This window comes from Myxine glutinosa, chromosome 4, assembly GCF_964187855.1.
Source record: "Myxine glutinosa chromosome 4, kmMyxGlut1.1, whole genome shotgun sequence".
NCBI classification, from domain to species: domain Eukaryota; kingdom Metazoa; phylum Chordata; class Myxini; order Myxiniformes; family Myxinidae; genus Myxine; species Myxine glutinosa.
The window spans coordinates 162,892,354-162,919,049 of record NC_136264.1 but is presented as its reverse complement, the minus strand read 5'-3'; the positions used below and the strand labels follow the sequence as shown (position 1 = coordinate 162,919,049).

Genomic DNA, 26,696 nt, shown 5'->3' with positions numbered 1-26,696 from the left:
AAGGACGCCTTTCGCTTTGGCATTTCCGGAAAGACAAACATTTAGTAGCATCATGCAACACAACACGACCGAGGTAACAGCATCCGGTGCTTATCAACATGACCGCAATGGGTGTCGATTGCTTTGGGGTCTTTCTCTCTGGATCACGTGTGTACCTATTCACTGAACAATAAAGTGGAACTGACGCTGTGGAAGAAAGGTAAAATTATTTCATTTGATTAAAGAGAGATTTAATACGAGAGAAATTTCTTCAAAAGTGAAAATTAACCAGTTAACTGTGGTTTAACTCTTGCTGAGACAAGGCAACTGGCAGTGAGATCTGCAACAAGTCCATTGGAGAGTTTCATTGTGGACTATTATCGCAAGCAGGGTCTTGTCCCTGTCCAAGAGGTCAAATTTATCATCGCAAAGGGATTTTATAAGATAGCCTTGACGATCCAAATTTATTTACTTTCTGCACACATATTCACAAAGGCTTAATAATTTGTATTAATGTAATGATTGCACGAGTTAGCACAGATTATCAAAACCTTATAAAAATCAAAAACTTGTCAATCAAATCAAAAATAAAAATTAAATATTATCAAAAACTCAATAGCCCCGAGTGGGATGGCGGTCATCTTTTGAGGTTGTAGTTCACACCTCTGCTGATTTGAGTAGACACCCCTGGTCGCTCCCCTGATCCCATGAGAGGTCTCCTTATATTAAATTCAAAAATCTAAGACCGGGAGATCCTGCGGATCGAGTAGAAGGGCTGTATCAGGTTTCAGAGCAATCGATTGGTAAACAAGCATTCTGAGTATTGCGCTGCAATACACGTCCCCTACCGGCAGTCTGTCGTCCGGAAAACTGTTGGGGAAATTACCAAGGGTTATTTACCCACAGGTTCTGAATCGTTCCCAATCGCTAATTACCTCAGGACGGGCACACCTGTGATTCGCACTCGGGGCTTCGATTTATACACCTTGCAGACAGGTCAGCAGAAGCACGACAAAATAAGTTGTTGAGAAAGAACCTTTCGAGTCGCTAAATATCAGTAATTTATTATATTTTCCGGTTCACGATCAATGATCGATGTGTATATATATATATGTTGCTCGGCTTGGCTCCACCCCTCCCGAAAGCGCGCGCTGTGTCTCGCTTTTGATGTTCACAGACGAGGCTGACGGCGCGCGGTGCGGCTTGAGGAGAACTCCAGAATAAACAAGATATCCATTTAAAAAAAAAAAAAATCGTTTAATTAACGATATCTGCCAAACCACGTGCCCCATCGCAAATTCCAAAAGGACATTTTAGTAGACTGACATGCTGAACAGTTCTGTGAAGTTTCCCCTCGATTGGATCAAAAATGAGGGAGCGGCTCGGTTTTAAAGGTTCATGCTTAAAAACGTCATAACTCTGAAACCATGTGATGCATGACGTCATGCTCGGTGACTTTTTTGTTCGTCATGGGTATGCGATTCTGCCTGCAAAGTTTGGCCTCGATCTGTTCAGCCGTTGCAGAGAAAAAGGGGTTTTCGTGTTTTCACGAAAAACAATATGGCGGCCGAACCACGTGACCTGTGACGTCATAATTACCATTAAAATATTCTACAGACGGAGTCCCTCCTATGGTGAAAATTTGATCTCAATCGATCCTATTATAAATAATTATTGCAGAGAAAATGGTTTTTAAAGGAAATTAAAACTTAAAATGGCACTGAGTTAAGGATCATCAGAATTATCAGAATTCCCAAAGTTCAAAGTGCCATGACTTTGTCAAAAATGAGCGAAACGTCGTAAAGTTCGAACTTGATCTGTAACCTATCATGAGGAAACCATGTGCGAAGTTTGAAATCATTAGCATTAAGCGTTTAGAAAAAAAGTCCGGAAAACTGTTCTTTGCGTGACGGACTGACAGACTGACGGACTGATGGACTGACGGACTGACTGACTGACGGACGGACGGACTGACGGACGGACAGACTGACGGACGGACTGATGGACTGACGGACTGACGGACTGATGGAGGGGCGGCGTGCAAACCTATAGTCCCCTCCGGTGTACACCGGTAGGGGACTAATAAGGGATGAGCAGAGATCCAAAGTTTCAGGTGGTAACCCACCATGGGAACTCCTATGATCCGAAATCGAAGCCTGAGCGATTGTGCGGGCTCCTATCTTGGAATCATGTGTCAGATTTCAGACCAATCAGCCAGGTGATAAAGGAGGAGTAGCAAAAATAGCAAAAAGTCATCAGACGACCGGACGGATGGATGGACAGTCATCCGGACATCACGACCCGTTTTATAAGTTCGTCTCTCCGAAGACGGAAGCCTCTCCTCAGTGAAAGACACATGAAAACTGAGATGACCTAATACCTAACCTAAGGATGACCTAAGAATGGAGATGAGATGACCTAATAAAATATGGCTCACCACAAATAGATCTTCACTCATTCACTTTGATAAGTAATGTTATCAAATATTTCTCTCGGTCCCTGCATCGAGAAATTCAAACAGAAACACTAAAGACGCAAATCACTCGCTTCAAATATTCATTCTTTCTTTGCCTGTACCAGGCTAGGTGATGGTCCCTTGCTCCATCCAATGTACCCAGGTGTTGATGTAAGGGAAAGACACAGCTTGTAGTTTTCCTGTAACATGACAGTGTTCTTGTTCTCAGTCCACTGCACACCCACCAATTGTCATTCCTGAGCCTCGACATGGTGGAGATGCTGCCCGTGTGGTCTGACATCAGTTTAGAGTTGTCACAGTGTGGCTGGGAGGCAATCGCACATGGTTCAAGGTGTAGAATGGTCAACCCATTGACTCGTTCCACAACACTCCAATTCAGACTCTGGTCTGGTGTCGCCCTACAGTGGTGCATCCCCCCATATATATATATATATATATATATATATATATATATATACATATATATATATATATATATATATATATATATATATATATATATATATACACAAAGAATTAAGTTAAGCACCCCTACACAACGAATTAAGGTAAGCACCCCCTAATATATATTCTTTGTGTATATGTATACATTGGCATATATTCTAAGGTATGTGAGATCAAATAATGATTGGTATGACATTAGCAATTATCCATTGATGAAATTGAGTGATCAAAGTGAAAAAAAGTGATTGGTTGAGTCAGTGATCCGATCACGTGGGTCCTACACACGTTATTGACGCAAAGATCGCTAGAGGTCTTCTCAGAACAATGACTGTACGTTAGAAAACATAAACGTCATCCACACTGTCCGTGATGGACCTATAGCTCCATACTTAAATTGAGGTGAAAATATGCCTAAAATTCCCAAAAAATTTCACCTTAAATTATTCAGAATAAAATATTGAAAACGGCATGATTGTTATGTTTTTATGTGACCATAATATCACTTCTCCAGAAAATATAGCAATATCATGGGTATATTACACTGTTTTGACGACAACAAACTTGTAATGTGCGAGGTTGTAAAAAAACGGGGGGGGTGCTTAACTTAATTCTTTGTGTATATATATATATCTCTGTCTCTGTCTCTGTCTCTGTCTCTGTCTCTGTCTCTGTCTCTGTCTCTGTCTCTCTCTCTCTCTCTCTCTCTCTCTCTCTCTCTCTCTCTCTCTCTCTCTCTCTCTCTTCTCCCCTGCTGCTGCACTACTCAGAAAATTAACCCATGACCACAATGGTGACGGTATCCAACTCCCCATCCACACTTGGCCTTCAGCACCATCCAAACAATTATGCCCCTGTCCGCTAACCTGCATTCATATAAATATCCGGTAGAAGGCGTTTGCCTACCAGACAACAGGTGTGAGATCGAAAAAGACTGGATGCTTCAGGTTCTTCCACCACTTCAATCCTGACAAATCTCACACTCTTACTATGTCTCTCCGAAAAGATCGACTGGACAACCCTCCCATCTACTTTCTCAACAATCCTCTCCAAGAAGTTCTGTCGCTCAAGCTTTTGGGTCTCACTATCTGCCATGATCTTTCTTGGGGAAAACCACATTTCCAAGCTGGCCTCCAAAGCCAGTCGCCGACTGGGCATCCTCCGTCGTGCAAAGTCCTTCCTAAGCACACCTGAGCTCCTCACCACATACAAGGCTTTCATCCGCAGCTCAATGGAATACTGTTCTCCCCTATGGGCTGGTGCTCCTGCCTCACACCTAGCTCGGCTTCACGCTGTTGAAACCAAAGCTTTCAGAATCATTGGAATCTCCCGCGATGAAGCTATCTCTGAGGGCCTTTCACTCACTCACCGCAGGCAGGTAGGTGGTCTTTCTGTCTTCTACCGACTTCTCTCCGGCCTTGCTCCCCCAGCTCTCTCTGTGCTCTGTCCCCCAAATATTCCTACAGGTCCGCACAAGATCTGCCAGCAACCCTCTGATGGTTAAACTGCCGAAATCTCGGCTCTCTGCTCACCTTCACTCTTTCATTCCTCTTTTCTCCCACCTCTGGAACAAACTCCCACACTCCCTTCAATCCCACTCCTCCCTCCAGATCTTTAAAATAGCTGTTCACCACCATCTCTTATCTTCCCCCATCCAAAACCTTGATCTTTTCTACCCCCACTAATTCGCCCCAGATCCACCTTGTTTGAAATTCCAACTTCTTTCCTGGAAGTCCTGGCAGTGTCCATATGTTTGAAACCTCTCCCACCCACCCTTCCCATGCCTCCCCCCCCCCCCCCCCAAAGCCCTCTCTCCCTCCCACAGATCTCTCGATGTCTCTCGGTCCCTGCTCTCAAATGTTGTGTTTGTGTCCTTCCCCCTCTCTCCCCATCTTGTCTACCGTTCCCGATGTTATTTGTTTTATGTGTCGGTTTGTCTTTCTGTGTGATTAATGTTCGCTCTTTCACGAGCCTCGATCTTGTATACAAAAAAAAAAAAAAAAAAAAAACTGGATGGAATGGGTTTTGTCCTTGGAGTGTCACTTTAAATACAGTTTTCTCTACTGTAACGTCCATTCACACAGCTGGGACTAAGACAGTAGCTGCTGGTAGTAAATAGGTTTGCCTCAACATCCGATGGAGATAACTGAAACTGGTCAAGCTGTTCCTTAAATAACAAGTGGAACTTCCTTTGGTGGCTCAAACTTAGTTACCAGTTTAGCTTCTGCAAAGTGAAATTAAAACATAAGACGATGTAGACAACACAAAATTAAGCTGCATTCTAACACAGCAAACTTATGAAGCACATTAAATGAAGTCAAATTAAAACGTCTACATAGTACGTACAAAAGCAATATTATTAAATCACTGACAATATCTATCCCCTACTACCCTCCCCCCCCCCCCCCCTTCTCATGCCCCCGCCCCCTCCGTTCCCTCTCCAACACCCCACCATTCGCAATGCAAACATATCGACATTTCTTTGAAATAACTACCTTTTATCAGTACGTTTTACAACAACAACACAACATGCATTTTAAAGGCCATTTTCCCTGCTAGAGCGGGGGTTAGCCTTGCGGTCCCCATGACAATCTTCTCCATTTTGCCCTATTTTCTGCATCTCTCCTTGTTAACCCCCTTGCCCGCATTTCTTCTTCCACCATCTTTAGCCAAGTCTTTCTCGGTCTTCCCCGTCTTCTACTTCCTTCTACATTCATTTCCATCACTCTTCTCAACCAGTCACTTTCATCCTTCCTCAACACATGACCAAACCATCTCAACCTGTTCCTCTTCACAGCATCAATCACTGGCTCTATTCCCATCATCTTTCGCAATTTATCATTTGTCTTCCTCTCTCTCAACGATACTCCGCACATCCGTCGAACCATTCGCATTTCCACCCTTTCCAACCTTCGTTGCTGCTCTACGTTCATTACCCATGTCTCGCTCCCATAAATCATAACACTTCTCACACATGCAGCATACACCTTTCCCTTCAGCTTCAACGACACTCCCCTCATCATCAGCACGCCACTCAATTCCCGAAACTTCTTCCATGCACATCTCACTCGAGCAACCGTTGCCGAGTCTGATCCACCTTCTCCATTCAGCATGTCTCCGAGGTAGCAAAATGTTTTCACACCTTCCAGCTTCACGCCATCTCCAAGATCCAACTCAACATTTCCTCCATCTGCAGCTCCCTCTGTGCACACCTTACATTTGAATGTAGCTGCCACACTGGTTAATGACCCTCTCAGACCACTACATTTTTGATGAACCCACTCAGCACACATTGTACACTGAATGGAGTTCACTCCGACACCCTTCCTACACACAGCACAGGGCCACTTCCCAGTTCTTTCCACCTCACCACATGCTTTACCACTTGCCATCACCTTCGTCTTTCCGATATTCACCTTCAGACCTTTTGTCTCCATACATTCCTTCCACGTGAAGTGTCTCCATACTTCCACGTCGAATGTTCATCTTTTCCTTCAGTCCATCCATACTTTCCGCAATCAACACCAGATCATCTGCATACAACAACTCCCACGGTAAACCCTCCTTTACGTTCTGAGCCAGCACCTCCATCACAGCTACAAATAGTAGTGGACTTAGTACCGACCCCTGATGCACTCCCACCTTCACCTCAAACTCACCACTGTTCCCGTCCTTCGTCCTTACAGCTGTGCGTGCTCTTTTGTACATTGCCATCACTACTCTGATCAACCATTCCTCCACTCCTAACTTCCTCAATGCCCATGTCAATACTTTGCGTGGAACCCGATCGAATGCTTTCTCCAGATCAACAAACCCAAGAAACAACTTCTTCCTCTTCTCCATGTACTTCTCCTGCAACTGCCTCACAATGAAAAGCGCGTCTGTCGTTCCTCTTCCTGGCATAAATCCAAACTGCATTTCGTCGATCTTCACTTTCTTCCTTATCCTCCTCTCCAACACCCTTTCCAATACCTTCATTCCATGCTCCAATAACTTTATCGCTCGGTACGAGCCACACTCCAGAGGGTCACCTTTCCCCTTGTATAGAGGGACGAGGGTACTCAGTTCCCAATCCACTGGAATGCGGCCTTCTTTCACCACCAGATTACAGATCTCTGTCATTCTCTTCACACCCCAACTTCCTGCTGCCTTCAACATATCTCCCACAACTCCCGTCGGCCCTCCCGCTTTTCTACCCTTCATTGCTTTTATCGCTTCCTCAACTTCCTTCTCAGTTATCTTCTCTGCCGGTCCTAAAACTGGGTTACTCTCTATGTTGCCATCCCATTCATTCTCTGTATTCAACAGCATTTCCATATATCTTTTCCATCTTCCTTTAATTCCATCTGGGTCGACAACGACTTGTCCCACTTCATCCTTCAAGCAGCTCACCCCCATCACATCACACCTCTCTTTCGCTATCTGCTTTGCAATCCTGAATACCGCTCTCTGACCCTCTTCCGAATCCAAGCGTTCTCCGAACATTTTCCTACATGCCTCCTGCGCCTTTGCTACCTCTTTCTTTGCAGCCTTCCTGGCTGCCTTATAACTTTCATGCTCTGCTGTTTCTGCTCCCGTACCCTTCGCCTTCTGCCACTCCTTGAACTTCTTCCTCTTCTCGTCAATCGTCTTTCCAACTTCATCATCCCACCACCATGTTTCCGAGTGCCTTGGTGGTCCTTTTGTCCATCCACATACCTCACCAACGGCTCCCAACAGACTAGCTTTCATTGACATCCAACCACTTTCAAGCTCAACCACATCATCCTCGACCCTACTCAGCCTCTCTTTTAATGCCTCCCTTACTGTCACCTCTTTCAACCTCCACACCTTCATTCTCGGTTGGTACTTCACCCGCCGAGCTCTCCTCGCACCTTTCACCCTTACGTCGCAGACAACCAAGTGGTGCTGTGAAACAGCCTCCTCCCCCGGGATCACCTTTGTGTCTCGGAGGTGCCCCCTATCTCGCCTACGCACCATCAGGTAGTCAACGGTTGTCGTCGACCCACCTGACGTGTATGTAACAAGCTTATTATCCTCTTTCTGGAACTGAGTATTACAAATCAACAAATCAGCTCCATCAGCAAACTCCAAAATCCTTTCACCTTCTCCATTTCTCACACCATATCCGTAACCCCCATGAACTCCTTCAAAACCATCCATACTCCTTCCCACATGTCCATTTAGGTCTCCTCCTACCACAACAACTTCCTCATCTTTCACGTTTTCCATCAGCTTCTCTATCGCACACCAGAACTTGTCCTTCTCTTCATCGCTCCGACCAACCTGCGGAGCATATCCCGAGATGACGTTCACCAAGAGCTTTCCAATCATCATTTTCACCATCATCAACCTATCACTCACTCTAGTCACACTCACCACACTGTCTACAAACTCCTCAGAAAACAGGACACCAACACCATTCACGCCCTCCAGGCACCCTTGCCACACAAACTTGTATTTCTGTCCCCTTGCCACACAAATTTGTATTTCTGTCCCTGCCTACCCTTCACCATTCTCACACCACTTCCCTTCCATCTCGTCTCTTGCACACAACATATGTCCACTCTTCTTCTGACCAATACTTCCACCACTTCTCCTGATCTCCCTGTCATTGTCCCTACATTCCATGTCCCAAACCTCAGAAAGCGATCTCCACTTCGGGCTGTACCCTGCCCACATGTAGTTGTAATTGTCATGGTTCTCTTTTTGAGGCAATGTTTTTTTGTTGTTTTTTTGTTTTGTTTTTTTTTATGGCCGGATGCCCTTCCTGACGCCAACCCACTTAGTCGCCTCCTACGACACGCAGGGATACGGCGTACCTATTCCTATCCAGAGTACACACTGGGAAACGTTTAAAACATGGAAATCCTGGGGGGGGGGGGGGGGGGGATCAACGCTGCGGTTTAAACATATTTAAAGAAATATTTCACAAAACCATGAAAACAATCTGGGAAAAGTCTCTAAGTGAGAACGTGGATTTGAGAAAGCAGGAGCAGAGGTGAAAGAACAAACGAGAATATAGGGGGCGGGGCATAAGTCGAGACGAGGAGGCCGCACGAGACACCAGGCCGCACGAGGCGCGGACAAAGAAACGACTAATTACACACAAATTTGCAACAACTACAAAACCAAAACCAAATAAAACACACAATAACACATACACAACAAAATACGCAGCGGAAATTTGACAAAGAAACGAACGGGAAAACACTAAAACTTTGATGCCGTGGAGAGATCAAAGCAAGCCCCGTCGCTCGAGGGACCGGTACGTTTTAGGTCATACAAAATCAATCACCATGACAAATAAAACACCACAATGTTGATTTACACGTCACATGTAGCGAATAATCTTCGTGTAATTGCAGGAACCACCATCAAAAATGATGCAGTAATGCTCAAATACGGTTGGTAAATATGGTGAACATTCCAAGCTTTCATAATATCACACTCACTCCTAAGCAGTACTTCGGAGGTACAAGAATGGATTGGAAATCTTCGCTGGTGGAATGGGACAACGTTGTCGGGGTTACCAGCTACACTCATTGCGATACATATATATATATATATATTGTTACGGTTTTTAGAACTTTCACTAGTAAATTTTAGTAAGTGTTTCCCTTATAAATGTTCCCCTGTAAATATCCCCATCAATTGGCTTGTTAAAGATCGCACCCTAGTTAGTCCATGTACAACACGTAGCGAACCATAGGACCTCTCCGTAGTTATTTCATTATTATGTGTTTCAGTTAAGGATCTGTTCCCAGTAGTTGAATCTGCGTTGCATTAATCAAATAAGATAGGCCCCATTCCGTCCATTTTGCTCTCCCTCTTCAAATTGTGGTACCTCGCTTGCCAACAGCATTCGCCGCCGTTGCACTGGGCTGTTTACTGGCACCACGCCGCCATTAGCCATGCGGTCAAGCCGAGGAGGAAGGGGGCGGAGCCGCCAGAACAAGGTGTGGCACGTCGACTCGTCATCGGAGGTGGAGTCAGCAAGCCCTTACCGGCCAACCAGCACCGCGGTGAGCCAACCGGTAGGTGTGTTTTCAGAGCCAGCGGCTTGATTCCAACACGAGCAATAAAAGCGGCTGCGAGGGACTGCTTCAAGAGAGAGACGCGTGAGAAGGTACCGACGAGAGGGGAAGGACCTGGAGTGTGCGACGAACTGGCATCCTGTTCAAGGGAGAGAGCGTTGACACGAGCCATTTGTTATAGACGGAGCATCCCAGTCCCATCGCTATATGCAACGTCCGCTCGCGGTGAACGATACGCGCTCGCTGCCTGCCAGGGTTTTCCCGCCACGACGTGAGTCGACTCCTGGAGCCGGACCTCGACGCCTACCGTCTGCCTGGGCCTTCTCATCCCTTCTTCCAGTCATTCCTGCCTGCTATTCCCCTTTCGTGCAAGTCTGTTTGTCTGTCTGGGGCGTTGATAATAAAGATTGTTTTAAGGTTTGCCCTGTGTATCTGCTTCTTCCTCTTCCTGTACAGTCTCAACTTTCGTTTCTTCTTCATTTCTTGTAGATAGTAAATAAACCTGTGTTCTTCCTTTACCCTTTTTGGTTCTTTGGCTTCCTCTCATCCGGTCACTTTAGTCTTTTCCCCATTGAGTACCTGTGGCGCGATTTTGGCCAACTGCTTTATAAATCGGGTTAGTCTTTTGTTAAAGGCTCGAATCGTGGATTGCTAAACTGCTCGGCAAATACCATCTTGTCCGTGGTTCGAGCGGTACTCGTCTCCCTGTTTTGCGGAGCGATTGGTAAAGGTATTTGGGAGAACACCTTGACCAATAACCCTGACCAATTTCACCACGCAAAAGAGTGTTACAAGTACCAGTACGAGAGACGGTCAGCTTAACAGGCCAAGGGGATTAACCCCCCCTTGCTAAGGGGAGTGCCGTCTCTGAGATCCGTAACAATATATATATATATATATATATATATATATATATATATATATATATATATATATATATATATATATATAATATGTGTGTGTGTGTGTGTGTGTGTGTGTGTGTGTGTGTGTGTGTTGTGTGTGTGTGTGTGTGTGTAAAAAGTAAGTACACCCTTGGCTCTAATAGGTGGTATTGCCCCCTTTGGCAGAAACAACCTCAAGTAGGCGTTTCTTATAACTGTCTACCAGTCTCTGACATCGACTGGGAGAAATTTTTTCCCACTCCTCCATGCAGAATTCTTTCAGCTGTGCGATGTTTGAGAGGTTTCTTGCATGCACAGCTCATTTCAAACCCCCCCACAACATCTCGATGGGATTTAGATCCGGGCTTTGACTTGGCCATTCCAGAACCCTCCATTTCTTTCTTTTCAGCCATTCCTTGGTAGATTTACTGGTATGTTTAGAGTCATTGTCGTGTTGCAAGGTCCACCTTCGGTTGAGCTTCAACACTCCGACAGATGGCCTCACATTATCCTCAAGCACCCTCTGGTACAATGAAGAATTCATAGTGGATTATATGATGGTGAGCTGCCCAGGACCTGATGCAGCAAAGCTGCCCCAAACCATAATATTTCCACCACCATGCTTTACAGTTGGTATCAGGTTCTTGTGGTCAAATGCTGTCTTTGGTTTTCGCCAAACATGTCTTCTGGTACTGTGGCCAAATAGCTATACCTTCGACTCATCTGTCCAGAGCGCATTGTTCCAGAAGTGCTGGTCTTTGCCTAGGTGTTCATTGGCAAACTTTAGTCTTGCCCTGATGTTCTTTCTGGACAGCAAAGGTTTCCTCCTGGTACACCTCCCATGTAGATCAAATTTGTGCAGCCTCTTACTAATGGTAGACTCGTGCACTTTGACATCAACAGTGGCAAGAGCTACCTGTAGGTCCCGTGATGACATTCTGGGGTTCTTAGAGACTTCTTTCAGCATCTTGCGGTCTGCTCTCGGGCTGAACTTGCTGGGGCGGCCTGGCCTGAACAAGTTGGCAGTTGTTTGGAATTTTCTCCACTTGTAGATGACAGTCGAATGATTGATTTCAAATTGTTTGGAGATCTTTTTAAATCCCTTCCCAGACTCGTAGGCATCTATAACCTTCTTTCTGAAGGCCTCAGAGAGCTCTTTTGATCTAGGCATGGTGACGCCGCACACTTCAACAACAAAGAGCAAACCAAACTAAATGTCTGAGGTTTAAATAAGGCAGGTTCCTCCAAGATCCTCTCTAACGATGTTCTAATCATTTGCACCTGAGCTCTTTTATGATGTTAACAAAACATTTTTTGGTTATAATTGAGGTAACAGATGATTTGTTTATTTTCGCATGTGACTTCCAGAACAATTTAATTCTCTCTTTTCCATTGCAATCAGAGTGGTGCAATCTGTTGCAATTGTCCACACACAGTAATATAATGGTTAGAATGTCTGTTCTGAGTCTGGTAGGTCAGCAGTCCTTGCTTGATGAGTCCTTGCTTGAACGTTCAGCATTTAAAAAGGATAGAACATGAGCAAACTACCATAGGTTGGCTACCATAGTGTAGACTTTGATGGACCTGATGGCTTCCTCCTGTGTTGTTTCTTGTCAGGAAGAATAATTCTTCCTCCTCTTCTTCTTCTTCTTCTTCTTCTTATTATTATTATTATTATTATTATAACCCTTGAATGGGATATTTGTTTTTACTATTTTCCAAGACAGATCTGGCCTTCAGTCCTACCCTTCTCTGAATACCACCAGTTGCCACTGCTGCAAATTGCACCAAAAGTAGTTGTGAATCCCGAACTACAGTGATAACAAATATACCTTAGCATAATAATAAGTACAGGATTGGGAAATTATTTATATATTTTTTTTTAGGAAACAGCAAGATGTATTTAAAAGCACAATGTGACACAACCATGTGATCAACTACTACTTCTACTACTACTACTACTTTTAATGGCCCAAATATTCCCACCTTATTGCACGGTCAGCCAGGGAAAGTCTTTGGCCTAAGTGAGTGACAAACTGGCTGGGAGGGCCTGACTGAAGGTGGCAGAAATTTGGAATTTGTCCAGGATGCCGACAATAACTCGCCTACTCTTCGTGAAAGATACCCTAGAATCGTTACCGTCAACCAACACCCTCGGTGACTGTAGACGGGTCCTCTGGCTTAACGTCCAACCAAGGGACAGCAACGCAATGATGCCTCGTTGTGAACGCAAAACACCAGGATGACAGTTTATAGCTGGGTCAAGATTCAAACCTCGATGAGACAGCTCAAAGGCCAACGGTCATACCTCTAGGTCTCTAGGATATTCTATCGAAATGTAATTCTAATTATGCAAGGAAATTTTAAAATATTAAAATTAAATAATATATGCATGGAAAAATTTTGTGTACAGAAAAACAAAACTAGTACAGAGCTCGCACAATTACTTGTAAAAAGGCCATACGCCATGTAAAAAGGCCATAGGCCATGTAAAAAGGCCATAAGCCATGTAAAAAGGCCATAAGCCATGTAAAAAGGCCATAAGCCATGTAAAAAGGCCATAAGCTATGTAAAAAAGCCATAAGCCATGTAAAAAGGCCACAAGCCATGTAAAAGGCCATAAGCCATGTAAAAAGGCCATAAGCCATGTAAAAAGGCCGTAAGCCATGTAAAAAGGCCATAAGCCATGTAAAAAAGCCATACGCCATGTAAAAAGGCCATAAGCCATGTAAAAAGGCCATAAGCCATGTAAAAAAGCCATAAGCCATGTAAAAAGGTGGTGAGCCATTTTTACCTCAATTCAAGTGCTTGTATTTAAAGGTTTAAATGATTTTTGTGACCTCAGCATCAACAAGAGGCTGACTCTATTCCAAGCACACATTTGCATATGTCATGAGTTCTTGTTTGGCTTGCCTCGGTGCATTTCTGCTTAGCATACACTTAAAGCTAAGCAGTCAGCGTTTTTCTGTGTGGCTTAATAAGACGTCCTACATCCACAGGTGCAAAGCATATGGAGCCAAGAGATAAATCTACCATTTAACTCTCATCTTAGAAAAACAAACAACTTCCATCTTTTTCGCAACACCACTCAACTTCATCTGACTCCATTATTACTTAGTTTGCAAGCGAACGTAGGAGATTACGTTGGCTAAAAGAAAACGAAGCGCTTTACACTCACACTGCCTTTGGAGACGTAGTTCGAGTCATGCATGATGTCTCGAGCAAGACCGAAATCACAGATCTTGACCACCCGACGCTCCGAGAGAAGGACATTTCTAGCAGCCAGATCCCGGTGGACGCACTGAAAGTTCCAATATAAAGAAGGAATAATTTATGGAATTGAATTCGTAGTTTTGATATTACATAGCACGCAGGATTGAAGAACAATGCTCTACTTTGTCGTTACAGTGTGTTGAAAAACTCACGTTCTTGGCTGCCAAAAACTCCATTCCTTTCGCAACCTGGTAACTGAAACTGATCAGATCTCTGAGATGCAGTGGAGCTGCGCCTTCGTCCACGTAATCTGGGAAGAATGCCTCTCGCTTCTTACCTGCAAGGAAAATGACATAAATAAGCATGCTTGAATAAAAAGGAGATAGATAACCACTTGTATGAAATTACAACAAGTGGGTTAGGGTTAGGGTTAGGATTAGATAACCACTTGTTGACGGAGCAGAAACACCAAGATACATATTTAATCAACCCTAAAATATCATATTGATCTCGAGAGAAATAATACTAATAACAAGAGCTTTGAAGATTTTTATATTCAATATACAATATGGCTGCCGAACCACGTGACCTATGACATCATTGATTTACATTCTCTCTTACATTGTTGTGTAGAACACGCTCAAGAAAGTTCAAACTCATCAGATACAGCATTGTACTTGTCAAATTATGACATCATCATGACGGCACCGATGACATCATCATTAACATCTTTTATTTCCCATGACGACTTCTTTACAATGAGTCATGTTTCAATCTATTCATTATTGCGGTTTCGGAGATATAGAGGTCTAAATTTTTTCGGGTTTTCCAAGATGGCGTCCATACCATGTGACCGATGACGTCGCAGTTATCACTTCAGAAAAGTACACGGGAAGGCACATTCTATGGTGAAACCTTCGTGTCACTCGGCCAACGGTTGCCAAGAAGATGTATTTTTAAGGGGAAAAAACACTAAAAATTGCGGCGGAAGAAAAATAATAATAGACAGAAGAAAATCAATAGGTATTTACTGGAAAGATTGGATCCCTAATTATTACTGAAGAAACATTCAAGCTGTTCATTTCTCATTGACTGGATTCATAGAAGTCTTTGGTTTCAACTCACTGTCGAGGCTGAGACAACGATGGGATGGCGGGTGTGAGTAATACGACTTCGTGGGACTTCCCTCCTGCATGGCTATGTACTGCTGACCATCGTTTGGCTTCATGTCCATGTATGCACCTTCATCCTCAAAGGACAGCATCACGTAGCTGATGAGGTGCACAACGAGAGACGAGGATTCAACAACAAAACAAAATCGTGGACAACATAAATCTATATTTACCATTGTGTAGACACACACAAACATTAACTCTTACAATATGTGTATCTTTCCTGGACCTCAACTGCTAACAGGTGCCCTAATAAGCCCTCAAAATGCTGAATTTTCATTGGGGGAATATATCGAAATCTCGAAATGCTGAAAAAAATAGAGCATGAGATAGTTTTTTTTCATTGAAACCTTTGATGAAAATTTTTTGAAAAAAAATGAAAATGAAAATTTTCAAAAAAATGAAAAAAAATATGAAAATTTGAAAATGAAAAAAATGAATTTGAAAAAAATTGAAAAACAATGTCAGGATTATGTTTTTGCCAAACCAAAAGATTCCTTTTGAAATTCAGGAACATAGAAGAAAGAGATGCAGGAACATAAAAAGGGGCAAAAATAAATAAATAAAGGTAAAAGGGATATAAAGATGGCCGTAATGGGTACTGTGCAATTATCAGGTCACCTGAGGTGGGTGAATGTATGGAATGAAGATTTTTTAAAAATAATTAGATGACAATTTTAGGCCAACTCATTATATATTTCCATTACAAGAATTTTAATCACACGGCTCAAGGTAAGGGCCAGACTCGATCTACCTGTACACGGAATAGACACAAGAACCTCAAAGTGAAGGAGCATGAAAGAACTATTCCCTTTTTAGATGCTAATGGAACGGAGTAACGTCTCCACGAATTACCAAATACAACAACTCCAAAGGAGAAGTGTGAAAATCGAGCACTTTGAAGCCATGCTTCGCAGGCAGGCCGGTGCATCTCAAGATGTGCCATCCCTCGGGCGGATGGTAAGCCCGGTGTCTGCTGGTAGAAGTTGGTTGACCTTAAGGACCCCACAGTGTCTTTTGTGAAGACTAAGTGAGTTATCACCGGCGTACAGAACAAATTCTAAATTCCTGCCACCTTTAGTTGAATATCGGCTCGAGCCAGCCGATTCGTTAAAGATTATGGCTAAAAAGAACTTCCTCCGCTGACCCCACAATAGGTTATGATTAATTGGGGCTGTTTATAGGAAGTAGTTGAGCATGATGTTGCTATTTCTGAGGATGATGTTGTAGCGGTTCCCGCTGAATGTACACAATCGCCTTGCACCTGCCAGGACGCGGCCAGGGCGCGATCGCCATGCCGGGCTCGTCCGGACGGGCCCAGCCGTGCCTCTCCTGGGCATGCCCGGACTCGCTGTTCCCGGGCACACCCGAACCTCCCGGGCACGCCCGGTCTCGTCTTTCCCGGGCATGCCCGCTCTCGCCTTTCCAGGGCTCGCCCAGAGCACCCGGGCACGCCCAGCCTCGACTTGCCAGGCCGCGTCCAGGACGCCCGGGCATGTCCAGACTCGCCTTTCCAGGGCTCGCCCAGAGCGTCCGGGCATGCCCGCTCTCGCCTTTCCAGGGCTCGCCCAGAGCGCTCGGGCACGCCCAGCCTCGACTTGCCAGGCCGCATCCAGGACGCCGGGCATGTCCAGACTCGCCTTTCCAGGACTCGCCCTTGACACCCGGGCATGCCCGGTCTCGGTTTTCCCGGGCAAACGCCCCGGCATAAATGTGTATATATATTGCTGCCCGATAAACGGGCTTGTCAGAATACCTGAGCTGTTTTGTTTCAATAAAGCAACTCGGACGAATTCCGTCTTTGGTCGCGTCAATTATTTTGACTCGCGTTGGAGCGCAGCTCCTTCACTGGTGACCTACCGACATGGACACGGCAGTGGCTCTTAAGCTGCCTACCTTCTGGGAGGCTCACGCGGCTGTTTGGTTCGCCCAGGCGGACTCCCAGTTCGCCCTGCGAGGCATCACCGCGGACGACACCCGCTTCCACCACGTCGTGGCAGCGCTCGGTTCCGCCACCGCGGCCCGCGCCCTGAGCCTCCTTGAGCACCCGCCGGCTGCTGACAAGTATGACGCGCTGAAGACGCTCCTCCTCGACGCTTTCGCCCTCTCACCGGCGGCACGCGCACGGCGCCTGCTCGACCTGCCCGAGCTCGGCGACACGCGCCCGTCCGAGCGCATGGACTATATGCTCTCGTTGCTCGGTGAGCACTCTCCGCATTTTCTGTTCCGCGAGCTGTTCCTTCGCCAGCTGCCTCACCCGGTACGCCTCGCCCTGGCTGGCACGTCGATCACCGATCCCCGCACCCTCGCCAGGGAAGCCGATAAGATCTCCTCGGCGGGCCAACACATCGGCGTGGCTACCTGGAGCCTGCCACCGTCCGAGGCGACACCCACGACGCCCGAGCGCCCTGCGCGGTTGGAGGCCGAACTGCCGGTGCAACTGGTGGCTGCCACGCCGCGCCGACCGCTTCCGACACGACGGCCGGGGCCTCCACCTGACCAGGCATGGTGTTATTACCACGCCAGGTTCGGACACAAGGCTCGGACGTGCCGACCCCCGTGCACTTTCGGCAGGTCGGGAAACGGCCGGGCCGGCGTTCATTCCCAGCCATGAGCGCCGGCCACTCGGGCAACTTGCTTTTTATTCAGGACAAAGCGTCCGGGCGGCGTTTCCTTTGTGACACCGGCGCCCAACTGAGTGTCATACCCGCCTCCGAGCAGGACAGGCGGGACGCCGTTTGCGGCCCCTCTTTGGTCGCTGCTAATGGCTCGGCCATACGCACTTTCGGCCCGCGCGACGTCACCCTCTGCTTCGGCAGCCAGCGCTTTCAGTGGACCTTTGTGACCACCTGCGTCCCCATGGCTTTGCTGGGCGCCGACTTCCTCTGCGCGCACGGGCTGCTAGTCAACGTCAAACGACGTCGCCTTGTCAACGCCGAGACCTTCAGCTCCCTGGCGTGCACGATGAGCAGCTCCGCGCCGACCGAACTGGTGTGCGCCCTCCCGACGGCGAACGAGTTCGCTCGCATGCTCGCGGAATTCCCGGCCCTCACGCGGCCGACGTTTTCGGCCGTCGCGGTGCGGCATGGGATCGAGCACCACATACCCACTACGGGCTCGCCGGTCTACGCCAGGGACCGCCGCCTCGACCCGGCCAAGCTCGCCGTGGCAAAGGCCGAGTTCGATGCGTTGGAGCACCTCGGCATCGTGCGGCGCTCCAATAGCGCGTGGGCCTCACCACTGCACATCGTGCCAAAGCCGGGGGGTCGGATGGCGCCCGTGTGGCGACTACCGCCGCCTCAACGACGCTACCACCCCCGACAGGTACCCGATCCCGCACATCCAGGACTTTTCCGCCCGTTTGGCGGGACGGGTCATATTTTCCAAAATTGACCTGATACGGGGATACCACCAGGTACCTGTCCGGGCGGCCGACGTCCCGAAGACGGCCGTCATCACACCCTTCGGCCTGTTCGAATTTTTGAGGATGCCGTTTGGCCTCAAGAACGTGGCCCAGGCGTTCCAGCGCTTAATGGACGGCATGCTGCGCGACCTGCCATTTCTTTTCGTCTATCTGGACGACATCCTCGTCGCCAGCACGTCCCGCGCCGAGCACCTCCTCCACCTCCGAACACTGTTCGGTCACCTCAGCGAGCACGGCTTAGTTGTTAACCCGGCCAAATGCCACTTCGGCACGACGACCGTTGACTTTTTGGGCCACCGCATCACCAAGACCGGGGCCGTGACGCTGCCGACCAAGGTCGAGGCCATCACCACGTTCCCACGTCCCCGTTCCATCAAGGCCCTACAAGAGTTCCTCGGCATGGTGAATTTTTATCACCGATTCGTGCCCCGCGCTGCTCAGCTCATGCGGCCCCTTTACGAGGCCCTCCGGGGCAAGCCGGCCAAGCATGACATCGTTTGGTCCGCGGCCATGGACGCGGCCTTCGCGAGCGCAAAACGGGCCCTCGCCGACGCAACGCTGCTGGCTCACCCGGTGCTCAACGTGCCCATCGCCCTCACTATGGACGCCTCCAACTACGCGGTGGGCGCCGTCAATGAACAATGGGTGGACGGGGTTTGGCAGCCACTCGCTTTTTTCAGCCGGCAACTCCGGCCGAACGAGTTAAAATACAGCACGTTCGACCGCGAGCTGCTTGGTCTATTCCTGGCCGTTCGCCATTTCCGACACCTCCTGGAGGGCCGCCCGTTCACGGCTTTCGTCGACCACAAGCCATTGGTCTACGCAATGGCCAAAGTCACGGAGCCGTGGTCGGCCCGCCAGCAGCGCCACCTCTCCGCCGTGTCGGAATTCACCACGGACATCCGGCACGTCGTCGGCAAAGACAACGCTGTGGCCGACTGTCTTTCTCGGGCCAGCGCGAACGCGGTCCACCTCGGCGTGGACTTCGCGCTCATGGCGGCCGACCAGACCACCGACACCTCGGTGCAGGCCCTCCGGGCGGCGGACACGGGCCTCCGCCTGGCCGACATCCCCTTCGTGGGCACCGTCCTGCTCTGCGACGTCTCCCAGGGCCAGCCTCGCCCCATCGTGCCTGTTTCCTGGCAGCGCCGCATCTTCGCCTCCATCCACGGCCTTTCTCACCCGGGCCGGAAAGCTTCTCAGAAGCTGGTGTCGGCGCGTTTCGTCTGGCACGGCCTTCGACGGAATGTCCGCGACTAGGCCAATGCCTGCACGGCCTGCCAGCGGGCCAAGGTCCACCGCCACACCCAGGCCCCGCTAGCACCTTTCACCGTGCCTGCACGGCGTTTCGACCACGTCCATGTGGACCTGGTGGGTCCCCTGCCCCCATCGCGGGGGTTCACCCACCTGCTCACCATGGTGGACAGTACCACCAGGTGGCCGGAGGCCATGCCCCTCACCTCCACCACCACCGCCGACGTGGCGCAGGCGTTCATCGCCACCTGGGTCGCGCGCTTCGGCGCACCGGCGGACATCTCGTCCGACCGCGGCCCACAGTTCACGTCCGAACTTTGGGGCGCGGTCGCCCGCTCGTTGGGGGTCATGCTGCACCGCACCACGGCCTACCACCCCCAAGCCAACGGGTTGTGCGAGCGGTTTCACCGCTCCATGAAGGCCGCACTCATGGCCGGCCTTCAGGACGACGGTTAGACCGACCGGCTGCCGTGGGTCCTTTTGGGCCTCCGCACGGCCCCCAAGGAGGACCTCCAGGCGTCCGCCGCCGAGCTCGTCTACGGCCAGCCGCTCCGCGTCCCGGGCGAGTTCGTGCCCGACGCTACCAGTCCCTGGTCCGCCGCACACCAGCGCTCGGACCTCCAGGAGGCCGCCCGACGATTTGCCCCCGTGCCAACGTCCCGCCATGGTGGCCCCCAGTCCTACGTCCCCCCGGCGCTTCGCACAGCAGAGTACGTCTTTGTGCGTCATGACGCGCACCGGGGGCCACTCCGGCCGCCGTACGACGGGCCCTTCCGGGTCCTGAAACGGGGCGACAAGTCCTTCGTCGTCGACGTCGGCGGCCGGTCGGACCGGATCTCTGTGGACCGCCTCAAACCGGCGCACGTGGACGTCGACCGACCACCACGGTTGGCCCTTCCTCCGTGGCGAGGCTGCCCCCCATCCACAGTTCCCCCCGCTCGACCACCCACCACCAGATCGGACCCCTCCCCCCACGACCCTTCAGGGGTCGCTTCGGCCGGGTCATCCGGACCCCCCTTAAATTGACCCTGCCGGTGCAGGTCGATTCTGGAGGGGCGTGTGTAGCGGTTCCCGCTGAATGTACACAATCGCCTTGCACCTGCCAGGACGCGGCCAGGGCGCGATCGCCATGCCGGGCTCGTCCGGACGGGCCCAGACGCGCCTCTCCTGGGCATGCCCGGACTCGCTGTTCCCGGGCACGCCCGAACCTCCCGGGCACGCCTGGTCTCGTCTTTCCCGGGCATGCCCGCTCTCGCCTTTCCAGGGCTCGCCCAGAGCGCCCGGGCATGCCCAGCCTCGACTTGCCAGGCCGCGTCCAGGACGCCTGGGCAGGTCCAGACTCGCCTTTCCAGGGCTCGCCCAGAGCGTCCGGGCATGCCCGCTCTCGCCTTTCCAGGGCTCGCCCAGAGTGCTCGGGCACGCCCAGCCTCGACTTGCCAGGCCGCGTCCAGGACGCCCGGGCATGTCCAGACTCGCCTTTCCAGGACTCGCCCTTGACACCCGGGCATGCCCGGTCTCGGTTTTCCCGGGCAAACGCCCCGGCATAAATGTGTATATATATTGCTGCCCGATAAACGGGCTTGTCAGAATACCTGAGCTGTTTTGTTTCAATAAAGCAACTCGGACGAATTCCGTCTTTGGTCGCGTCAATTCTTTCGACTCGCGTTGGAGCGCAGCTCCTTCAATGTAAAACTTTATTGGTTAAGTTGGGAGGTAAGCCTCCCAACCTTGTGTGTGAACCACCTTTAGAGGCCATTTTTTCCCGCAGAGTGGGGTTTGGCCTTTTTCGGGCATCGAGGTCCCCTTTTTGAAGCAATGTTTTATGGCCGGATGCTCTTCCTGCCACCAACCCTGTTAGTCGCCTCTTGCGACACACAGGGGATTACCAGTGAACTGGTACTCAATTTGCCGACCTCAGAAGGATAACAGGCTGAGTCAACCCCCCTGGTGTTAATTCAACGATCTGACCAGGATTTGGACCCAGGATCCTAGGATCCCAAGCCGGCACCCTAACCGCTAACCCAACACCAGGCCTAAGCCTCCCAACCTTACCATTATTAATCTAATCATAAACTGACATAAGCATACACTTGACAGAGCATTGTGGCACTCACGATGAATCGTGTACAATGATGGGATAATAGGTTATGATTAGGTTTACCTTCGTGCATTGTCCTTTGTACTGCTCAGACTGAAGATGTCTCCGCCGAAGGAGTCTTTGCCGCAAGGACCATACAGGAAACGTTCCCGCTTACGATGCAGGTAATTCACCAGGTCACCATGACAACAATACTCAGTGATAATATAGATTGGACCTGAGCAAGATGGTTTCATAGGAGAATTAGCTTCACGACATAACGCAGTCACTCGCATACAATATGATATGCTTGAGAGTAATATGAACAAGTAGTAAAACGCTCGTCAAACATGAGCGTGCCAAAGTCTGAAGCCTCGGCCTAGGGGCAGGTGTACTTATATCTTCTTTATTTATTAGATATCCTATGAATGTAAATGAACACTCGTTTTACTCTGCGCGTGTTGCACATCACATGCAGCGAATTTCACCTCACTTTGCATTTTATTTATTATTATTTAAAAAAGACGTTTCTGTACACCGCCCTTGAGGCTCGGCTTGCAAGCCACCATCTACATATTCCAATAGAAAAGACATAATTACTCTTTTATGGAAAATGTTTTTCGAGTTGGTTTTATCCTCAAAAATAGACCGTAGTGAACATACATTCGTGTTAAAGGATTGGCCTTTAAAACCTACCCTTTTGAAGCGGGACAGACATTCTGTACAAACACAAACTGACATTGTGTTTTATGTGGTGGATGTTTACTAAATCGCAAAAATAAACAATCTTCAAATGATTCCTTACTCACAAATCTGCAGTTAAGACAATGTATGGTTATTCTAGACTAGAGAAACAATGCGAATTGTTTTGTTTTGGTAATTATTTTTTTTGTATACAAGATCGAGGCTCATGTAAGAGCTAACATCAATCACAAAAAAACAATCGGACACACAAAACATACAATAAAGGGAGCGGGAGACAAGATGAGGAGAGAGAGGGAAGCACACAGCACACAAGTACAACAGTAGAGAACAGGGACAGGGACATTTGAAATACTGTACGTATATCATACATGATATATGTACAGTATTTCAAACAAATATATACATTTTCCTATATTTTCAAAAATTCTGCTTTGAATTTTCAATTGGTTCTATCCCGATTGCTGTTATGCTTTCCGATATAATTGATCTGACATGATATGGGTAAGACTGTCTAGTGTCAATAAATAATCATAACAGTTATTTGGTGAATTGGCTTGAGGCAACATAAGATACTTCGATATGGAGAATGACCATTGATTCTGTCTGAGCAGAGGTGTGATGTTGTCTCTGTCATCTCGAGTTTGTCGTTTATTAAAGCATCGTTTTTGAGTTACACTTGTAATAGGTGCTGCATCTTATAGTATACAGGTAGTGGACAAAAAAAATGGATACACCTGGGAAAATGAGGGTTACTAATCCATGGCTTCCAGACAGTAATGTGGCCCATGTGTTAATTAAGCAAATAACATCCCAGCATGCTTAGGATTATGTATACAAATGCTGCACAAGCCTGGTTGCCTAATGTTATGGCTAGCATGGCTGCAACACGAGACCCTCAATGCCCCAATCCACAGAGCATGTGTGGTAACCCAATGGTTTCATGAACATAACATTGATGTTATCCATATGTCATGGCATTCTAAGTAACCAGATCTGAACCCAATCGAGTATTTATGGGATATTCTGGAATGATGCTTAAGACAGCGTTTTCCACCCCCATCAAACAGGCGAGTTGATTGACTTTCTCATGGAAGAATGGTGCCGCATCCCTCCTGCAGAATTCCAGACGCTGGTGGGCTCCATGCCACGGTGCGTACAGGCCGTACTGGCCACACGTGGTGGCTCAACGCCCTATTAAGTGACTTTACATTGGTGTTTCCATATTTTTTGTCCACTTCCTGTACGGTACATTGTAAGCCCTTTATTAGGTTGTTTCCATTATTTGTTATCTCTATGGTGTTTCAAATTTGCAATTGTCACATAAAAGTTGACATTTGAGTTCTCACGTGAGTTAGGCATTAGACACATGGGATGGATTGGAAACAAAGTTAGAATTTCCATTATTAGTAATGACGACTGACAAAATAATGAAAGGATAAACACATGATTGACCAATGTAAGATTTGTCACATGTGAGAAAAGACTGAAGTGGCCACGCACCTCCCTTGGTGCAGGCTCCGAGCAAATTGACGATGTTGAGGTGTGGACCCAAGTGGCTCATGATCTTGAGCTCCGACATGAGAGCTTGCTTCTCACTTGTTCTTGCAGTTGCTGTTAAGGTCGTACCACACGATTAGCCACAGAGCCAAAATACGGGACAACTTAAGAGACATGTATGACAGTACTGTGATGTTAGGCAAAGATCTTAGACATTTGTATGAAAAGCAATCTTAAGCAAACTACAATGCTGAGATGCAGAAAGGTTAACAGAAAAATAGATACTTAAGTTATATTTGAGAAAGGGAGGGTTATTAACAAACAAGGTAGATATTGGAATACAAACATTATCAGTTTCTTGAATCGTTGAATTTTTTTTTTCAATCATGAAGAGATTCTAATAATTACCCTGCGCTCGCGAAGTGACAAGCGGGGTTAAGCATTCAGTTGCGTATGTGTGCCGTGTGCCATACGTGTGCCGTGTGCCATGTGTGCCGTACGTGTCTGCATTTTAAAAATTCATTTTCTCGGTAACCGTTGGTCCAATTGACATGAAATTTTCACCATAGCAGGGCCTCCTCCTGTAGAATATTTTAATGATTATTATGACGTCATAGGTCACATGGTACAGGCACTATCTTGGAAAAACTTCGCACCTCTATATCTGAAACTACATGGGAAAAATTGAGACGTGGCTCATTGTCAACTACTCCCCATGTGGAATAAGATGTGTTAATGATGATGTCATCGGTGCCTTCGTTATGACGTCATTATTCGACAAATACAACACTTATCCATCCGATCATTATTAATTTTTTTCAGCAACTGTTGGTCTGATGGACACGAAATTTTCACCATAGTAGCGCCTCCTCCTTTAGAATATTTTAATGATAATCATGACGTCATAGGTCATGTGGCACAGGCGCCATCTTGGAAAAACCGAAAAAATGTTGCACCTCTACATCTCCAAAACGGCTGCATGGAAAAAATTGAAACATGGCTCATTGTAAACAAGCATTCTGAGCATTGCGCTGCAATACATGTCCCCTACCGGCAGTCTGTCATCCGGAAAACTGTTGGGGAAATTACCAAGGGTTATTTACCCACAGGTTCTGAATCGTTCCCAATCGCTAATTACCTCAGGACGGGCTCACCTGTGATTCGCACTCAGGACTTCGATTTATACACCTTGCAGACAGGTCAGCAGAAGCACGACAAAAAAAAAGTTGTTGATAAAGAACCTTTCGAGTCGCTAAATATCAGTAATTTATTATATTTTCCGGTTCACGATCAATGATCGATGTGTATATATATGTTGCTCGGCTTGGCTCCACCCCTCCCGAAAGCACGCGCTGTGTTGCGCTTTTGACGTTCGCGAGACGAGGCTGAGGGCATGCGGTGCGGCTTGAGGAGAACTGTAGAATAAACAAGAGATATCCATTTTTAAAACATATTTTCGTTTAATTAACGATATCTGCCAAACCCCATGCCCTATCGCAAATTCAAAAAGGATATTTTAGTAGACTGACATGCTGAACAGATATGTGAAGTTTCCCCTCGATTAGATCAAAAATGAGGGAGTGGCTCGGTTTTAAAGGTTCATGCTTTAAAACGTCATAACTCTGAAACCATGCGACGCATGACGCCATGCTCGCTGACTTTTTTGTTCGTCATGGGTATGCGATTCCGCCTGCAAAGTTTAGCCTCGATCTGTTCAGCCGTTGCAGAGAAAAAGGGGTTTTCGTGTTTTCACGAAAAACAATATGGCGGCCGAACCACGTGACATGTGACATCATAATTACCATTAAAATATTCTACAGACGGAGTCCCTATTAGATCTCGATCGGTCCTATTATTGCAAAGAAAATCTTTTTTAAAGGAAATTAAAACTTAAAATGGCACTGAGTTAAGGATCATCAGAATTATCAAAGTTCAAAGTGCCATAACTTTGTCAAAAATGATCGAAACGTCGTGAAGTTCGAACTTGATCTGTAACTTATCATGAGGAAACCATGTACCAAGGTTGAAATCATTAGCATTAAGAGTTTAGAAAAAAAAGTCCGGAAAACTGTTCTTTGCGTGACGGACTGACGGACGGACAGACGGACAGACGGACAGACTGACAGACTGACGGACGGACTGACGGACTGACGGACTGACAGATGGAGGGAAGGCGTGCAAACCTATAGTCCCCTCCAGTGTACACCGGTAGGGGACTAATAACTCCATATGGGGAATAAGTGTTGTTAACGATGACGTCATTGGGGCCATAATTATGACGTCATAATTCGACCGAGACAACGCTTAATCTGATCAGTTTGAAATGTATTGAGCGTGATCTATGCAACAATTATATTAAAGAATATAAATTTATGATGTCATCGCTCACGTGGTCTGGCAGCCATATTGGATCAAAGAAAAAAAATGTTCACAAACAGAAGAGTTGGCTCGCAACAAGTTGACTGTGCAGTGTACGTATTCCATGAATACCATCTAGTTACAAATGAGATCGGCTCAAGTTACTTCTAGGATTCAAA

General features: G+C 47.5%; 1 protein-coding gene across 2 annotated transcripts in view; it reads right to left on the bottom strand.

Moving 5' to 3' along the window:
* PDGFRA (platelet derived growth factor receptor alpha) overlaps window positions 1-26,696 on the bottom strand; it is a 124,149-nt gene that overhangs the window by 34,853 nt on the left and 62,600 nt on the right. For both annotated transcript variants that reach the window (XM_068103933.2, XM_068103932.2), the window contains exons 14-18: window positions 24,163-24,273; window positions 22,042-22,195; window positions 15,156-15,301; window positions 14,243-14,367; window positions 13,996-14,118 (exon numbers count right to left, since the gene is read on the bottom strand). In XM_068103933.2, the coding sequence (XP_067960034.2) occupies window positions 13,996-14,118; window positions 14,243-14,367; window positions 15,156-15,301; window positions 22,042-22,195; window positions 24,163-24,273 (659 nt within the window). The remainder of the gene's footprint in view (window positions 1-13,995; window positions 14,119-14,242; window positions 14,368-15,155; window positions 15,302-22,041; window positions 22,196-24,162; window positions 24,274-26,696) is intronic.